General features: G+C 30.0%; 1 protein-coding gene across 1 annotated transcript; it reads left to right on the forward strand.

The window, feature by feature from the left end:
- The first annotated feature begins 501 nt into the window (after nucleotides 1-501).
- On the forward strand, nucleotides 502-17,400 carry LOC126736554 (procathepsin L-like). The gene is made up of 5 exons (XM_050440954.1): nucleotides 502-662; nucleotides 9,688-10,039; nucleotides 10,090-10,437; nucleotides 13,400-13,643; nucleotides 16,635-17,400. The coding sequence occupies exons 2-5, from the start codon at nucleotides 9,695-9,697 to the stop codon at nucleotides 16,961-16,963; spliced, it is 1,266 nt and encodes a 421-aa protein (XP_050296911.1). The 5' UTR covers nucleotides 502-662; nucleotides 9,688-9,694; the 3' UTR covers nucleotides 16,964-17,400.
- Nucleotides 17,401-18,885: the final 1,485 nt, after the last annotated feature.

Here is an 18,885-nt window from a genome sequence, read left to right on the forward strand (position 1 = left end):
GACTCTAGATGAAAAGATGCCCCACTAAGAATCAAAAGTGACGTTTTGAGCGTTTCTCCCAAAACATAATATATATAACTCCCCCGACAGTTGAATTTCCTTACGTATGTACTTGCGTATGTATGTTGTACGTTGTGTGATTTACTAGATTTAAAGGTTCATCAGTTAAGTTTCTTCTCTGTCCATCTTTTAACGAATTTAAAGAATGTTGTATCGGCTCCCTGCTAAAAGTATAAATTTAAAATGAAAATTAAGTTTAATTCAAAAACTTCACCTGAACATTAAAAAGTAAAAACACCATTTTTTGTTCAATTGAAATAATGATATTAAAACCATTTTCTGAATGGTTTCGTTTAAGCAAATTAAATGTTACCCGTTTTTAAAATTATTTCCATACTAATGCCGATCATAAAAGCTACAGCTACTATAAGCAGGTGCTTAATCAAACCTTCTAGCATGACTACGTCACTAAATTAAATTTTAAAAGAAGCGTATCTTCGGATTCTACTTTCAGTAACACACAGAATCTGAGGAGATTAAGTTCCGCTTAATTACAACTGGCGGAGATTTTGCCGTTATTGTTTACGTTGGTGTTACATTTTTTTGTTTTTAATTTATTATTATAGTTTTTTTGCTGAATAAAACGCTACATAGAATTAAAGGTATGTATAATATTTGTAAAATGAAATGACTATTACATAATTTAATTTTATAACTAACAATAATTGTTGCATTTTTCTTTAATTTATCAGAATAATTATATATATGCAATTTTTTTTCAAACTGAACCTTTTGTGATTTTTATTTCAAGGACAGTGTTGTCTCTAAATTAATAAGAGAAGTTAAAAGAGTTTTTTTTCTATTGAAGTACTTGGAGTTTTAAGAAGACGTTAAAGAAAGGGTTATCGTGTAACTCAATCCCTTTATATTGTATCCTTTGTGCAGGAAAAAAAAAGTAAAAAAAACTTTACTCGTTTATACCTTTTTATCTCTTTTTTTTCACTAAAGGTAAAAGAGTATGAAAATAAAAATTGTTGTTATACAGGTCAATCTTGTTAGGTAAATCAAGCTGTACGAAAATTTACATATATAAAATAAATAAATACATATATGTATTTATATATTTTTTAACAGAAGTATATATAATTAGTTAGCTATTTTGAGTGATATTACGTCACTATTTCAGTAAATATTAATTTAGAAAATACTACTATCTCTTACGCTCAATTACTTATTGGAAAAAAGAAGTATATATATATATGTATTTACAAAGGTTATAATAATATAATTAATATATAATATATTCGTAACTATTTATGAATTCGTCAGGACAATATAGATTTATTCTTAAGTAAATTGTAGTGCATACACAGTTAATTAAAGAAATAACCACATATTTTCTTTTATTAATGAGAAAGTCATAAATTATATATTTTATTATTGTGACAGTGTTTTTATCTGTCTCTCCTAAAATCCTTTCATAAATTAAATAATTGAAAAATCTACTTAGATATTTTTTTCTTTTTCACAACATTTTTCTATTTTATTTTTGCTTTTGACTTTTCTTTACCTAGTTCTGTATTACATTTTTATTAAATGTTTAATAGGCCAGAGCGTCCTATGTAACCTGTGCTATGTAATTAGGAAAATATTTTTAAAATTTTTGTTCTAACATTAATTCACAAAATATATTTCTTTAAAATAAAAATACAAAACCGAAATCGCTTGACCCAGTTTTAGACTATTCTCAAGACAACTTTAATTATGTATATTTACCTAAATTGCTATATCCTATAGTTCCAAGATAAAGATGATCAGTTCAAGTAAAATATCTAGTATTTATACGTCTTGAACTACTACATCAAATCACACGAACCACATATGTGTAAATTTAGTCAATTATATGCGAATTTAAATACTTATAAATTACATAACTCACCTTCCACAAAGCAACGTAAAATAGAAGATAAACGGTATAATATAATTTTATTAGTGTGTTTATTTGCTAATTCATGTATTGAATTACTTGATATTCTGTCTTTCATTTAATAATAGATTTCAATTTATCTGCAATCAAAATTATGAAACAACTTGCATATTTTCTATAGATGCATACCAAATAAGCTTTTTTCAGAAATCATCGCATTATTAAATTTTATTAGTTTCTCATCAGTGTTTTGTTATTTTTTTAAAGAGAAGCGTAGCCGCCTTTAAATTGCGCAATTTTGTTAAGATTTACCTATTATGTTAAAATGGTAATCTGACAGATGATTTTTTTCGAACAAAAAAGGTTACACGCACGTTTAAATAAAAATATTACATGTCTACCAATTCGTTAAGAGTTAAGCAATGTAATAAATTGTGATAATAAATTACCATTGGAAATATTTATTTTAAAATTTGGGTTTTGCTCAGGAGCAGTACAATTGTACATATTATGTAATTTAATGGAACTTAAATGAGTAGGTTAGATTTAATGTAAGTAGACGATATGACATTCTTATGATATACCTCCCTCTGATATCCCTACTCTTAGAGGTTATTTATTATCTGTTGATTGCCATTTTTAACTTCCTTTTGAGGTAAAATAGACCCAGAAGTATGCTCTGCCTGTTCTTTTCTGTCTTTAAAAGTTGTCCTCTTTTTAACATTGCTACGCGATACGACCAACCTGGCCATATATAGCCAGAGTATCTGTTTCAGGTTAGGGAGTATCCTATAATTTGCCGTATATTTTGCGACAATTCTAGAGTGAAATTTTTTGCTCGCTTAAAAGTTGTCTCAAGATGCACTTTCCAATTTAGCGTTTTATCGTAAGCGAGTCCTAGATATTACGCTTCCCTCAAAAGGTATGCCTTTGAGTAGGTACTGACTGAGTAGGAGTACTCAGTCAGTACAGAGTCCGTCCATTTTTGTTCTTCTGGTGAAAGAATCAATTACCATGCATAATTTAAATACGACCTCTAGCACCTCTTCGATGATTGAAAAGATCTTAATATGAAATGAATATTATTCAATTAAACGATAACTACCTGTAATATGTAAGTGTAAAGGAGGCAACTATGCTTCAGTCTATTAGGCATAGCTTCTCTATAACAAAAATGCGCTTATTTCTATGCAAAATTGCAGTAAGGGATATTAAATTAAAAATATGGAGAGTCAGGGCTACAGCTTATCAATGCAAACAATGGTCCAAAGATCCCCTAAAGCCCTGTAGGTTAATTTGGTTTTCTAAACATCACCTCTAGTACCTTCGATTGGTAATATTTCATTCATCATCACTTGGGTTTACATACAGTGTGACCCATTTGTTTTTGGATCACCCTGATAAAAAGTTTATTTTTGGTGCGATTTTGCTCGGGTTTTTTTTTAATGTTAGGTCCAGAAAAACTGCATCATTATAACAAAAAAAAATTCTGCCATGCAAATTCCAAGGTCTACTAATGTCAGTTTTTAAGGGCCAAATTTTAAGAAACCATGCTAGGCATTTTTTAAGCAAAAAATTGTGCACACCACTGGATTCGGCATCCCTCAAAACTTGAAATTTGGCCTTATACCAAATTTCACTAAAAAATATTAAATAATAACAATTTTATGATAAAAAAAAAAGAAATGCGCTTTACTTCTAAATTCTCTCTAAAAATTATTGAAATATTGAATTGTCACATTTGACATCTAACTGTCAAAAGTGGTAATAGAACGTGTTTAGATAGTATTAGTAATCATGGAAAATTTAAATTTAAGAGAAAAAATTGAAATTGTTCGTCTTGTTGGTGGTAACACGCGTTCGATGAGAGAAGCTGCCAGAGAATTTAATATTAGGCATCCTGATAGACCAGTAAGTCTAAGTACTCTGCAAGGTGTTAATAAAATTTTCAATGAAACAGGATCTGTTTCGAAAAATCTACTTAAAAATAGACATAATGGACGGCGTGGGCTCAGAAGAAATGAAAATTACATTTTGGAATATTTTAACGGCAATCCTCGAAGTAGTGTCATGTAGTCTAGTTTGGTCCTTAATATCCCCAGAGAAAGTATAAGAAGATGTTTGCAAAAAAATAACATAAAAGCATTTAAGCCAAAATTTTTGCACACCTTAGAGGATGGTGACCAGGCAAGAAGTTTAGAGTTTTGCTATTGGCTTCAGGGAGAATATTTAAACAACAGAAACTTTCTAGATGAAATCCTTTTTAGCGATGAAGCCACTTTTACCACAAATGGCGTAGTCTCCAGTCAAAATTGCCGCCACTGGTCCGTGCAGAATCCAGAATTTATAATAAATGCAAGGAGACAGTATTCGCAAAAAATTAACGTTTGGTGTGGAATACTAAGCGACAAAATTATTGGCCCTTTTATTGGAATTTTTGAATTTTCTTGAGAATAAATTTTCCAACGCATTAGAAGATTTACCCTTAAGATATCACCTTAATTTGAAGTTTCAATTAGATGGTTGTCCTGTCCATAATACTCGTTTAGTAAGAGACTGGTTAAATCAACATTTTGAAAACTGTTGGATAGGACGAAACAGTCCTTTCGTTGAGTGGCCACCGAGATCCCCTGATTAACTTAACGCCACTCGATTTTTTTCTCTGGGGCTTACTTAAAGAAAAAGTGTACAAATCAAGACCTCAAAATTTAGAAGATCTACAAGTCAGAATAATACAGGTTTGTTCAGAAATTACTCCAGAGCAAGTCCGTAAAGTTATTTTAAATGTAGGCAAAAGGAATGTAAAATGCATAGAAAAAAATGGTGGATTAGAAGAAATTTCAAAAATTTAGTAGCGGTTAATTTTTAATTTTTTTGTTTATTGTTTTTATTTTATTTGTATTTATTTGTGTTAGTTTATTGTTTGTTTTTATTTGTATTTAGCTTGGAATTGTTATTTGCTTGTATTATCTTTGTTCAATTTGTTTTTTTCATGGCTATCTACACATTTTTAAATGTAAATAAATGCATAATTTCCCTTTTTATTTTTTGTTATAAAATTGTTATTACTTAATATTTTTTGGTAAAATTTGGTAAAATGCCTAGCATCGTTTCTTAAAATTTGGCCCTTAAAAACTGACATTAGTAGGCCTTGGAATTCGCATGGCAATATTTTTTTTTCTGGACCTAACATTTAAAAAACACCCGATCAAAATCGCACCAAAAATAAAGTTTTTATAAGGGTGACCCGAAAACAAATGGGTCACACTGTATATCTGTTACTGTGATCCTAACATCTAAAGCTATAAGCGCCTCTAAAAAACGGTCATATAGTCACTTTTGCTGGTCAGCCAGTATTTTTTAAGAATGTATAACATAACCTGCAAGATATTAAGGCCGGTAGTATTAACTCGGCATCCCATTTTTATGAAATATAGATTTTGATGTTCGTGTACTATTTTGGAACTTTCATCAGAATAATAATTGTATGTACTGTTATACGTTGTACACTTTCTTATGAGAACCAAACAACCTAGTTTCTTCATCTAACTAAAACTTGATAGCCAAATTCAATAATGTGTTGGCGTTCCGTGACATGCTTCTGATGTAGTCTTAGAACATTGAAAGGCCTTTCAATGTTCTAAGGATGTAGTGCTTGTTTCTGTTATAAATCCAATCTAGGGAATAGTACTTACTTTCATATCCCAGACTTCAGAACTTGATGTATCTTTTGGCATTTAATTGACATTGGAGAAATACTACCATTACAGGAAAGAATAAAATAGTGTTCAGTGCATAAATTATAACCATTTCTATTACCCTAATTCAAGTGGAATAATACACAATTATAAATAATATGTAGTGAGATCTGATTTTTTTTCAGTAAGTAATAAGTATGAGAATTGGATTGTTTAATTGGAATATTTTCATAATTATTGTCTTCTAAAATTGAAGTATTTTAATTTTTCGGATCAATCGAACTTATTCAACTAAAAATTGTTTCCTATTCTAGTTGCAGGATGTCACAAGTTATTTAAAAAAATGGAAGTTATTATGCGATTTGAGTAGGTCTCTAGTAATTATAGAAAGTCAAAAACTTTAATTTTCCACTTTTGACAACATTTTCATGTTTTAAAAATTGTATCTGTCGATTTTCCATTTAGGTATGATAGATAAATCTTCTAAAACTAGTCTAGTATAAAGTGTCCCATTAGTTTCTCCTCTAACTCTTGAATAACAATTAATCGAGATGCTGCAAAACTGATAAAAATAAATAGTTGTGATTTTTGTAAAAAGCCCATTGTGTATTTGTCTATAGAAAATGGGCAAGTTGTTTCACAATTTTGATTGTTGATAAATTGGAATCTATTGTACGAGAGGAAAACCGGATTAAGCAATACATTTAGTATACATCGAAAAAGCAAAATTCTTGTGAATAATAATATATCAGTATATTGGTTTCCTGGCTTGATATCAATATAAAAAAACATGAACTAGTTTATTCTTTCTACTTTTTTTCTGTCGCCAATTAAATTAAATTTTCCCTTTTTTTATTATGAATACTGATCATAAACGTAACTGGTTTGAATAGCGTTAAGTATTTAAAATTAATAACATTCTATAAAGTTTAGTATGACTAACCTTGAGTTAAAAAATATTGAAACAGAACCTTAGACAAGCAATATACGTTATTGAAAATGGTTTGTCCAAAAATTTTATTTGTTTAATCATAAGGATTCCCGGATATATTTAGTCAATCCGCCTACAATATAGCCATTAATGTTGTAATAAATTAACTTAGAAATATTCATCACTAGCAATTTTTTTCCTAGTACAAATGAGATATGATATGAGATTGCTAATTTTGTACTCTCAATTATTGCTTCTTTAAGTATGATTTTTAAATTTTACCAATATTATCATTATTTACATTTTAAATTATTTCATAAGATACTTAAGCACAACATCTACCGGTGATACTGCTGTAGTTTTTATTCCGTGAGTCTAGCTATCCGTTTTTGTTTATTTTAAAAATGTGCAGGAAAACTTCCATAAATACTTGAATAGAATTGTGTTGTATATAAATATATAATATAGAATCTTAATATCTTATATTATCTTATCTAATAGAATCTTAGATATATAATATGTTAAGTTTCTTTTACAAAAAGGGGATTGAAATTCCTTAATTCATCGCAAATGTCTTATAAGCCAAATTGTTGTAGTCTGCTTTCAAGTGATTTTAATTTTAAAAGTTTGAGTATTGGCTTTTTAATTTAGGAAATGTTATATCAAGATTATAGAACTATATCCATATTAATTATTTGTTACAAAAACTATTACTATTCTCTCCTTGTTCTTCCTAAATCCTGATTTTTTCTTTTTTTTTTCGTTTGTCGTGTCGCTTTTTACTTTACTATTTTTTCTCGGCCGATATCTTGTTGAGTTTATTAGTGGTATCTTTATCTACTCTAATATGAAGTGTGACGATGTGAATTACTTAATTAATTATGAAGTAAATAGAAATGTATATTGCTTACTATAATATGCATCATACAAGTCAGTTAAATAGATATATCAGCTAGCTAATTCGTCAGTAAGTTCAGAGAACTTAAATAACGGTGTATTTAAAAAAAACTTAACCCTCTTTGAGATTGAGAAATTTTTTCATTTCACTGGAAAGAAAAATATTTAAATATTCCATTTTTCTGAAAAACAAATCGCATTTAATTACAACTAAAGTCAAACTCAAAAAACTTAAATGATTTTATCCTCTTTGTTGTTAATTATTAGAATTAAGAAATTAAATCAGATATTATTTTACGTATAATTTTGTCCTATAATTATTTGAATGGAATAATTAAACCTTCTTAGTTAAAACTTTAATTTTCCTGCTTGTTTCAAAAGATTGTCCTTAGACAGTGCTAGATTATCCATTACGCTTAGCAGGCTATAGCATAGAAGCCCAGGATTTTGAGAGTCCTTAAGATTTTTAAATATGTAAAATATTAAACAACTATTTTTATAAGATAAGAGTTCTTCATTTGTTTTGTTAGTTATACTGGTCATAAGTCCGTTGATATAGTAACTGCAATTCTTAATTTTCAGTATACAAATAATCATTAGAAGCAATAGAAAATTATACAACACAAGCATACAGTATACAAATTGAGGCAAATGCCATTCGAAGAATTGGAAATTGGGATTTTGCTAAAATTTTGGGCCGATATTTTAACACTATTTTAATAAAGTAAGGCGTTTATAACAATATTTTCTTTGCAGTCCCTTTATATGATTCACTTATTAAGTTTATGGAACAACAACGAGAACGTTTTGTATATTACGAGGAGTGGAGAAATGTGGTCATAAACTTACAAACTGTTCTACATTTAAATTAGATCGTAAAAGAAAAAAGTAAAAACCACAATGTGATGAAATTAAAGAGAATAAAGTTATTTTCAATGGAAGAGATAATATGCTTTAAAATACGTTCTACGTTATGATTGATAATATTATAGTTGAACTTAAGAAACGTCAACATATACTTATGCTAAGGTCTCAAATACGTTTGGGTTTTTATATTTAGAAAATTACTCAGGTAAAGATGCTTTAATAAAAAAAACACTTTATGCTCATAAAGTGATTCCAGATGATTTAGATTAGATATATAGATTAGATAGATTAGATAGAAGTTTTGGAGTCGAATTTATTCGCTTTAAATATTTTAGCTGAAAATTACATTTGGAAACCAAAATGTAAGGGAAACCTAAAAGTTTATAAAGTAGAAAAAATTAACGCCTACTTTACCAAATGTTAATTGTTCGCTAAGGATATTTTTATCCAAGGCAAAATAGAACACGATATCCTTAATAAAATACCCATGAAAAATATTATAGATCAATTTGCAGCTCTGAAATCCCGAAAGAGAGGAAATCTTTTATTATCTTTTTGTTTTTTGTTGCGTTTCCCATTAAATATTATTATATTCTTATGCATTATTGGACCTATTCATTTTTGTTGTTTTTTTTGTAGGTCAAAATATATTTTTGTTATACCTAAATTAAAAGTAATAAATACGTGTCAAATTCAAAAGAGAATCCAAAAAAAAAATTAGTCCAGAGCCTCTTGTATTGCTAATCCGCCTCTGCCTTTAAAAGAAGTTTATATCTAAACAAAATTAGTTACTAATTTTTAAAAGACAGTCGTAATTATGAATAAATATAAGGACGTTTATTGAATCTTGTATCGCTTTAAATGAAGATGTTATTCACGCTTTAATAATTAATTTATCTTGTTGAACTTGACATATTTAAAAGATTTTTCTTAAAATATTAATAGATTAATAATGCTCAAGTATATAAATAAGAAAAACACTTTTGAACGTTTTATCACGCAGTACTTTTAAGCCTCAAACAACTAAATTTAATATTTTAATATTTCACCTTCCTGCGAACTTATTTATCTAGTACTACACGCATACTTCATATAAAATTAGAGAGAAAGTAAATAATCTACCAAACGGTTTCATTCATGGTAATTATACCCAAAACAATGTTGTGATGATCGTTAACCTTCACGACTTGTCTTTGATACTTGAAATGAAGATATTATTGTTGCGGATATATTGTTCATTTGCGACAAAAGACTTCTTCTTCTAAAAAATCTTTTTCTTGCTATTTTGCATTTACAAATTAATAAAGATCATAAAAACACTGTTTCTACCAGCAATTCATGTTTAACTCTCAACCGAACTGTTTTAGAAAAATTATGGAGTTCCTACCGTTTCTATTCGGTATGATAACGCTAATAGCAGCAAAAGAGAGTAAACGAGAATCCCGCCAAATCCCATTGAATCTTCATCCAAGTTTACTAGCATCGCCGATTCCTTTCCAAGCAGATATTAAACTAGGTCACCACGGAGTAGTACCTGGAAATGTTCAGTTTAAAGCACAAACAAGCTCATATAAACAACTTCACGGAAGTCCTGGAATTCCTCACGGCTCAGTTTCGTTAAATATTTTCGATACACCCGAATATATCAATAAGCAGATTCCAAACATACAACCTCCTTCTGCTGAACAGTTACTTGAAGAAGAATGGAGAGAGTTTCAGGTATTTTATATTCATAACAGTTAGAATTAGACTCCTAATGTAATTTTTAGATGATATACAAAAAATCATATTCTTCACAAGAAATCGCATCATTCAGGCGAGCAGTATTTATAGAAAACCGAGCTAAAATTGCCAAGCATAATCAAGAATACAGCCAAGGAAAAAGGAACTTTGTACAGCAGATGAATCCTTTCGGTGACTTGCTCTTCAATGAGTTTAATCAGCTTTTGAACGGATTGAATAGAAGTACTGTACCTAAAGTAAGAATTCCAACTCCAACCACATACATCCCAAGTGCCAACGTAAATGTTCCTAATAACGTCGATTGGAGGCAAGTGGGAGCTGTGACACCTGTGAAAAATCAAGGAGAATGTGCGAGCTGCTGGGCTTTCGCTGCTGTAAGTATATTTCTATATAATTCTTAATTTTTATGAAAATATTTAGAACAACTCTTACACTGTTATTTACACCGATGTTTGCGGAGTTATTCTTTTAAATGCTTTAATTTAAATTCTTCGGTCACTCTTATGTCACCAATTTACCCAATTTACTACACAAACTTACCACGGATTTGCGAAGCTTAACTAAAACCACCACAGTGAAATTTAGATAAATAGAAATTGCTTTCAGCACTGGCCGCCGATAAATCATCTTCGTGAATTGCGAACAATAGTCTGAGGATGATTACCCGAAAAAATAAGCAAATTTCATCTGGAGACTAAACTTTAAGGCTTAAATGAGAAAAAATCATTTAAAATATATAATCTGAAGCCTTGTAAATTTGTTCTAGAATTATAAAACATATTGGAAAAAATTTCGAACCTGACAGCTAATCACGCGTAATAGATTTGCCTAGTGGTATACTTTCAACTGCTAAAAAGAGAAAAAAGGTATACCAGAAGTTTTCAGCCATTAGAGAATAACGATATATGATTTAAATTTGCCTATAAAGATGTTAAATTTTGTTACTGGCAATGTAAAAAAAGTGTTTTATCAGAAAAAATTAAAAAGCTGAACTAGAGCGAAAAAAATAGTATCTTAGTATTTTCTTGATTTTTCAAATACTGTCAGTTATAAAGCAGCTTTCAAAAACGCATTTGCCCTTATTGTTATGGAGCAAAAGAAAAATAATAAAACTTTATCAAGAGGAGTTCACATTTTTAAATAATAAGAAACTGTAATGATTAAAGAAGTAATCGGTCGCCAAAGGGCAGTTCTATGCGAAGACGTCGTTTTGTTCACTTTCTTCTAGATAGAAATTGCAATATTATCGCAATTGATCACAGATAACAACGAGTGGATACGACTACAAGTAACCATCAGGAGTCCAGAAGAATTATATCTACTAATACTATAAAAAAGCACTAAGGATTCTAACTCTTAGACACTGTTACTTGTAATTTTACTCAAACTAGACAAATCCAGATGATTTGCCTTCAGAATGGGATTATCTTCATATTTGTTTAATAGATGAGAAGGATTATATCTATACTCTATTTCAGAAATGTATAGAGCAATAAAACCTTATTAGGTGTGCAAAAGTGGTACTCGGTGACCCACCAATATTTTATGCCACTAGCTTAGTTAGGTATTGGTTTCAATGTAAAATTCTTTCTTTTCGGTTGAGTTGGTTCAATTAGTAAAAAGTTGCGCAACATGCATAACAAAATGCCTGCCCTATGTTGGTCGACGAATTTGGGACACCCTGGACGTGGTATAATATATACATAGATATAAAAATGTCCCAAAGAAAGTTTATAGATATATATTATAAAAATATTTTTAGGTATACAGGGAGCCTTACAACGGAATCATGAATAAAAGTTACTTTTGTTTAAATAGAATAATTTTTTTTTTCACAAAGTTATTGAACATAATATGTAGAGCCAAACGGTTGAAAATTACACTTTTGGATCTGGAACTTTTTGCACAGGGTGTATAACAATTAAATTATGATGGACTGTAATCTTCGTCATCTGACGGACTGTCATCACCTCTTGACATTATAATTAAAGGGTCGCTGTCTGATCGATCAGGTTGTCAAGATCCCACATTTTGTCATCTTGCTTAATTACATGCTAGACTGCTTTTCGCCAATTCTCTGGTGTCGCCTCCGTAATGGCTTGATCAAACAGTAGCTTAACATTTTTCATTTTAAAAGTCTTGTTTTGTCTTGCTACAAATCCTTTTACCTGCGCCCATATCAGTTCTATAGGATTTAGTTCGCAATGATATGGCGGTAAGCGCAGTACAGTTATATTTTTCGGCTATATCTTCCACGGCTTATTTCATGAAACGAGTTTTGTGTAAGTTTGCTATGGCCATCAGTTTTTTTTAATCGAATTTGCTTCAAACGCAATACCTTTTGCAGTTAGCCAATCGATAATTTTTTGCTTTCTCCAACATAAAGTTGGCGTCTTCTCTATTCGCCGTGAATGATAGCTTGCCTTATCCATAACCACCACCGAATTAGCCGGTAGAAATTTTATCGTTTCACCAAAATAGTCTTCGAAAACGTCTGAGTTCATGTGTTCATGGTAATCTCCTGTGCGAGTCGACTAAAAGGTTAGCAGACCTTCTTTTGAAAATCCCTCTCCTCTTCCAATATGTGTGATTATTAGCCTTTTCCTCTTCCCGAAGGTACTATTTTTGTCTTACCACATTTTTTGGACTATATAAAAATGTTGTTAATCCACGTCTCATCAAGATAAAAAACTTTCTTTTGCTCTTTGCGGTACTGCTTGATACTTCTTAAGTATTTTCGTCTCCATCAAATAATTTCGTCGCTCTCCAGTAAAAGTGCTTTGCGGTCATGCTTTTTCCAGGCAAAATATATATTCTTTAAAGTTTTCCATAAAAGTTTTTTACTTATCAACGGAATACAGTCATCTCGGCCAAGCTCCATCAAAATTTTGTCTAGGGTGGGTGTTTCCTTTTTAAAATAAAAAGAGTTTCAAACTTTTCTTCGAATTATATATTTAGTATTTTCATCAAGGACTTTTGTTGGTCGTCCTGGCTTTTGCTTGGGAGATTTCACTTGACCTGCTACTTTTCTTTCCCGCAACAATTTGAAAATGGTTGACTTTCCAATTCCAGTTCCAATTTCAATTTTTTTTAAATATTGTTACAATAATATTCTGATTACACTACAGCGTAGCAGTAGTATAATAAGTAAGTATTTTAAACTAACGTTTAAAATATTATATAAAAGTATTTATATTCTGTACATATAACTTATCACCATTTTTGCATGCTACAAAGCGTTAAGAGGTACCTATACTAAACTCTAAAAACAAAAACAGATACGAGTTAGTACTCTTATAACAAAAGCCTAATCTACAAAATTTGGTTGAATTTCAGGCTGGCGCTTTGGAAGGACACTGGTTCCGTAAAACGTCTAAGCTGGAAGACATAAGCGAACAAGACCTTCTTGACTGTACTTTCAAAGATAATACAGGATGCAGTGGTGGAGACATCGATCCAGCTTTCCAATATGTTAGAAAGAATAATGGTGTTGACATAGAGGAGCAATATCCAGTTGGATATGAAGAAAGCGACAAAAATGGTTGCAGGCATAACCGTGAAGGAATTGTTAAATGTACTGGTAAGTGTTAAATTTCGTATTTTACTCCTTTGTATTAAAAGTCATCAATCAAAAATCTAAATCTGCAACCTCGTACTTAACGCATACTTGTAATCTTTTATATATTGTTGTTATAGACAGTTATATCCGTCGAATGGATTACTAATTACGAAACCAAATAGGAAATATTTTATTATAGAATCTGGTATTTTGAAATACCCTTCAGGCAATTTATATATTTATATACAAATATATTAATTTATTTTTAATTTATGATCATTAATCATAAATTGAAATAATTATATTAGTTTGCATTTAGAAAGAAGGGACAATTAATACTATCAAGGATATTGGTTCTTCGTTTGTACAATGACTTGACACTTTTGAATTAAATAGAGATTAAGAACGAAACATACTAAATTAAAAGGTCAACTAATTAGTATTGGTAAAAAAAATAACCATCAGACTATGCTCTTGTCATGATACGGTCTTTATCGTGCGTCACAATCGATTCATATTCCTTTTAAAAGAACGTACCAAATTTCTGACTCATGACCTTTTAATGGAGAATCAAATTGTTTCATGCATTGTTGTTAAAAAAATGTAGCATTTTACTAGCCTTGACTCATTACTGGCGGAAATAGTTTGGGTTTTTCGTTATGATTTATGTAAGCTGATTTATTAGAAAGGGACTCAGAACAAAGTAGAGATTGTTATTGGAGTTTAGTTACTATTTTGCATTTAAGGTTTTATCTACTGAAGTAATTTATTTATAAAAATTTCGCATGATAAACTACTTCCATAAAACATAAATGATATTCAGAAAACTGGTTATCAAATTTAATGTATTTAAAATCTTTTAATGCTAATATATTATAATATTGTTGGATCCTCTTGTTGTCCAATTTAGTAAACTAGTTCTCCATTTATAATGAATTCTTTTAAAAGGTCAGGTTCAGTAGTTATGTAATCGTTAAAAAAATATAACTTTTGATTTAAAAGTAGTTATAAGATATAGATTTGTCGATATGATTTTGTATAGATCATCATCGGTGCTAAAGTGAGTTAATTACCGCAGCGGATAACAAGGTGCAGATTGAATTTGTGACCGCTTGTGGGTTTCATTTCTCCTAAATCTCGCCCTTCATATAGTGTTTTCGATTAGCTTTTTTGGAAAATCTATTATAACTAACTTATTGCTAAAATTTTCTAGGCCGGAGTTGAGATCAATACATATTAGCAGTTGAAGCTCTCTGAGTATCCAAAGGATGCGCGCTTTGATAAATCTAGGATGCTTGGATTTATATTTAAGATCCTATTCAGGATGAATAGGCTTTTTGTATACCGATGTTTTTATATTTCTATTGCCGTTCTTCAAAAAAACATCCAAAATCCAAATCAGTCTCCTGTCCTATTGTGTTCTAGCTCTCCTATTGTGAATTGGATTGTCGAAGCCATAACTTGCAATATGAGTATAAAAAGTTCCGCCCTTGTGTCAAAAGGCAGATTACGTTAATAGATGTACTCTACTTATGTTAAATTGGTTGCTATACTAGGGTAGCAATGAGTCATTGATTTGAAATGGATATACGAGGAAACCAAAGGAACCAAAAAAATATAGGCCTAAATATGTAATATTCTATACGATGAAACAAATATCCGTCCATTTAAAAAAAGTATTTATTAAATTAACTAAAGAGAAAATACTTAGAATATAACTAAAACATAACTTTTTTTAGTTCCAGTAGAGGTACATTTTTAAAAATGAGAATATTCTTTTTGTGTCTAGTAGATAGTCAAATTATTCATGCCAATTAAATTAAAGGTCAATTGGAATACTTAATCAATATTATATTTAGAAATAAAAAAATACGTCAAAACATACAAAATGAGTTTTGCATTATTAAATGTTTTTTTGCCTTTATTCTCACATATATTTAAAAAAATATATAAAAGGATGCTGCAAAAACTTGATCAAAATATTGTGATAAACCCCAATTTGCCTATTCTTAATAAGCTGGTTATACCAAAATAAATCATTGTTTGAATTATAAAATGGCAGTAGACTTAATAAAATAAATATAAATATGATGACAGTTACACGTCAGCAAAGTGTGTGATCTTTGTAAAATCTAACTTACTAAAATGCCTTTTACGCATATTGAAAAATATGATATGTTAAAATGCTACCTTGTATGTCGAAAAAATAGTAACAGAGCGCTAGAAAAGCACCGCCAGAGATACCAGACTCGTAATTTGCCAAAACGAAGATACTTAATAAACTTAGACGCTACATTAAAAACTACTAATAAATAGTTAAATAATCCGTAGAGGACGCCAAATCGCATCGGGGCGATTAAAAATGCACTTGGAAGGGTTTAAATTGCCATGAAGTATGCCAATATTCAATTGAAAAATTCATAAATTTCTTGATTTTTACTACACTTCTCATTTTACACACCCTAGTATGTATAAATCCTTTAGAAAATTTTAATTTTATAATTTTTACTTTATTATTTATAAATTTTAGTTAAAATATTTAAAAAAAAAATCAAAAAGTGCAATAGTCTCCAAATAAAACGATGAATTCAAATCCTCTAAAAACCAATTTCCGTGGGCCCGAAAAGCGGAGCCTTAACAAGGAATAATTTATTCGTATGTGAAAATTCAGAAAATCTTATTAAGACTTTAAGTCTTTACGAAAACTATACAGCAGCACAAACCGACGTCTTTAAAATGTTTTTTTTGTTGACCTACATGTTCAAAAACGTTCCTATGAAAAGGCCTTCTAAATAATATTTTTAAGACGATGGAATTTCATTATTATAAAGTTTCAAAATCATACATTTTAATACCGTCTTTAGATTATCTTTGCATTATTTGGGTAGTGACATGGAGTATTCCGATATAACACTATATCTGCAGTCAGCAATTGTTATAAAATACTTATACATTACCCCTCTCTTCTATTGTGCATCGTCACAATAAAAACATGTGTTTTCTTTAAATCAGGTTACGTAGACTTGGCAAAGGGTGACGAGAAGGGCCTAGAGCTAGCAGTAGCCACCATAGGACCTGTAGCAGTGGGTATTGAAGTGGTTCCAGATTTCCAGTTCTACTCCGACGGCGTTTATTTCAGTAAAGATTGTAGTCAAAATGAAGGTAATGTGAACCATGCGATGCTAATTGTCGGATATGGACAAGAACCTAATGGCCAGAAATATTGGTTGGTCAAGAACTCGTACGGCACTAACTGGGGATTGGGTGGTTACATTAAGATGGCCAAAGATGCAAATAACCATTGCAGTATTGCTTCTTTAGCCAGTTATCCATTAGTGTAAATTAGGCCAGGTTATAGATTCATGTATTTATTTCATAATATAAAGAGTTCTTAAGATTGTCAAGTTTGAAGAAATTTGCCTAAACTGGCGTGATGATGTAAAAAAATAACTGCTGTGTGTTTAATATTTAATTACATGCGAGTAAAAATATCAATTTTTTCACTTCGCAAATATTAATGTGCCACTTGAAATTAAGTAAATATACTGCCAATTTTGTGTAAGGTGTGAGAGCTGCCTACACACTCTATTAGTTAATATTATATCAATATGTTCTTTTGTAATTTAGGTAACTAGAATGCAAACACTCATAGAATTTGTACACTATAAACATATAGTATTTGTACTTTCATATAATAGTTGTTTTATTTAATATTATTATCATAAACTGATTAGACTTCTTTTATTAATTGGAAAATACAAATATAAGATTTTTACAACTTATTTTTTATTTTTAACCACAAGTAAATTGATTTCATAGAGAGATCTATTACAAAGTTGTTAAACAGCGAGGCCATCATCATAATAAATTGCTTTATTATCTAATAAAACATCCCACAAAATATGAATTTAAATTTACGTGCGGCAAATTTATTTGTATTCTATGTAAAAGTAAAATAATATTTACTGTCCTTTATCATAAAAGTAACGTAAAATAATAGACATAAGGAATCAGCAATAAATGTGGAAAACATCACACAAGATTTTAAATGTAGTATTATCAATTTGTACATTAGGAATATTAATTAAATAAAAGACGTCGTAGTAATTAGCAACAAGAACAAAAATCAAATATTTGCGCTGAAAAGTTCTGTTTTCCATATTTAAAGGTTAAACCCGATTTAAATCTTATAAAATAGCTTTGAAAGAGGGGTAGTAAAAGCTAGCTACGTATACAGTGCTGTATGTATACAATGCATTGATCAATTACATTACCTTAAGTTTCAATATTTTGAATTGATCCGTTCAAAAAATAAAGAGGGGAGAGGGACATTAAAGAAAAGCACTGTATAAAAAGGTATGTACGGTATGATTGAAAACTCCAACCTACATCCCTATTTCTATAGGAACTTATAGCTCTTTCTATCCCTCTTTCTATTTTAATACTTAATAATTTATAATCCTTAAGTATAGGAAAAAAATATTGTTAGCAGAACTTATATCTGCGGAACTGTAGTTTAATTTTCGTTTCTGATTCAGTTGTCCAGTACTTCATCAGAAACATTTCAAAAAATTGCTTTGAAATACTAAAAAGTGGTCAGTCTATGCATATACAGGGTGTTCCAAATTCATGGGTGACCATTGGGATTTCGGAATCCGTAAAAGGTACAAGGTCGGTTAGATTGGGAAAAAGCTGCGTAATTTTATGCTTTTTAAGATACCCTCTTCGTATCTCCGTTATCCTTTAACTTATCGTAAGGTGAAATAATATTCTAATAGATTTTTTTTCCGTAGAATGTAGTGGTTTAGATAATTGTTGTTACATATCACTATTTTTGAGTTATAAACCAAATTAATGTTTTTTTAAATGGTGTTCAATTTCAGGTGTGTGCCCTGTATATTTAAACTATAACATCTGCTTTTTTTACTGTTTCAATAATATACAGTGTGTCCAAGATAAGTATCATGGGGATCTTGGAAAACAAAAGAGATAAGAAGATGGTTAAATTGGAGAAAAGTTACGCACTTCCAAACCTAGCAATATCTTGTTTAGAAAGTTTTAAAATTCCGAGTATTTCCGGAGATATGCCTAAAAACCGAAATTTGCCGATTTCGTTTTTATTTTCTTCTGATTATTTGAAGAGATATTGCAAACCAAGAGGCACTTTCTCATGACCACTTTTTAAGCTCTACAAAACAGTGTTGAGATATTTTCCATTCGAGGTTCCGTTCCGTAGAAACCATCATCAACTTTATTTTTTTAT

This window comes from Anthonomus grandis, chromosome 5, assembly GCF_022605725.1.
Source record: "Anthonomus grandis grandis chromosome 5, icAntGran1.3, whole genome shotgun sequence".
Lineage (NCBI taxonomy): Eukaryota > Metazoa > Arthropoda > Insecta > Coleoptera > Curculionidae > Anthonomus > Anthonomus grandis.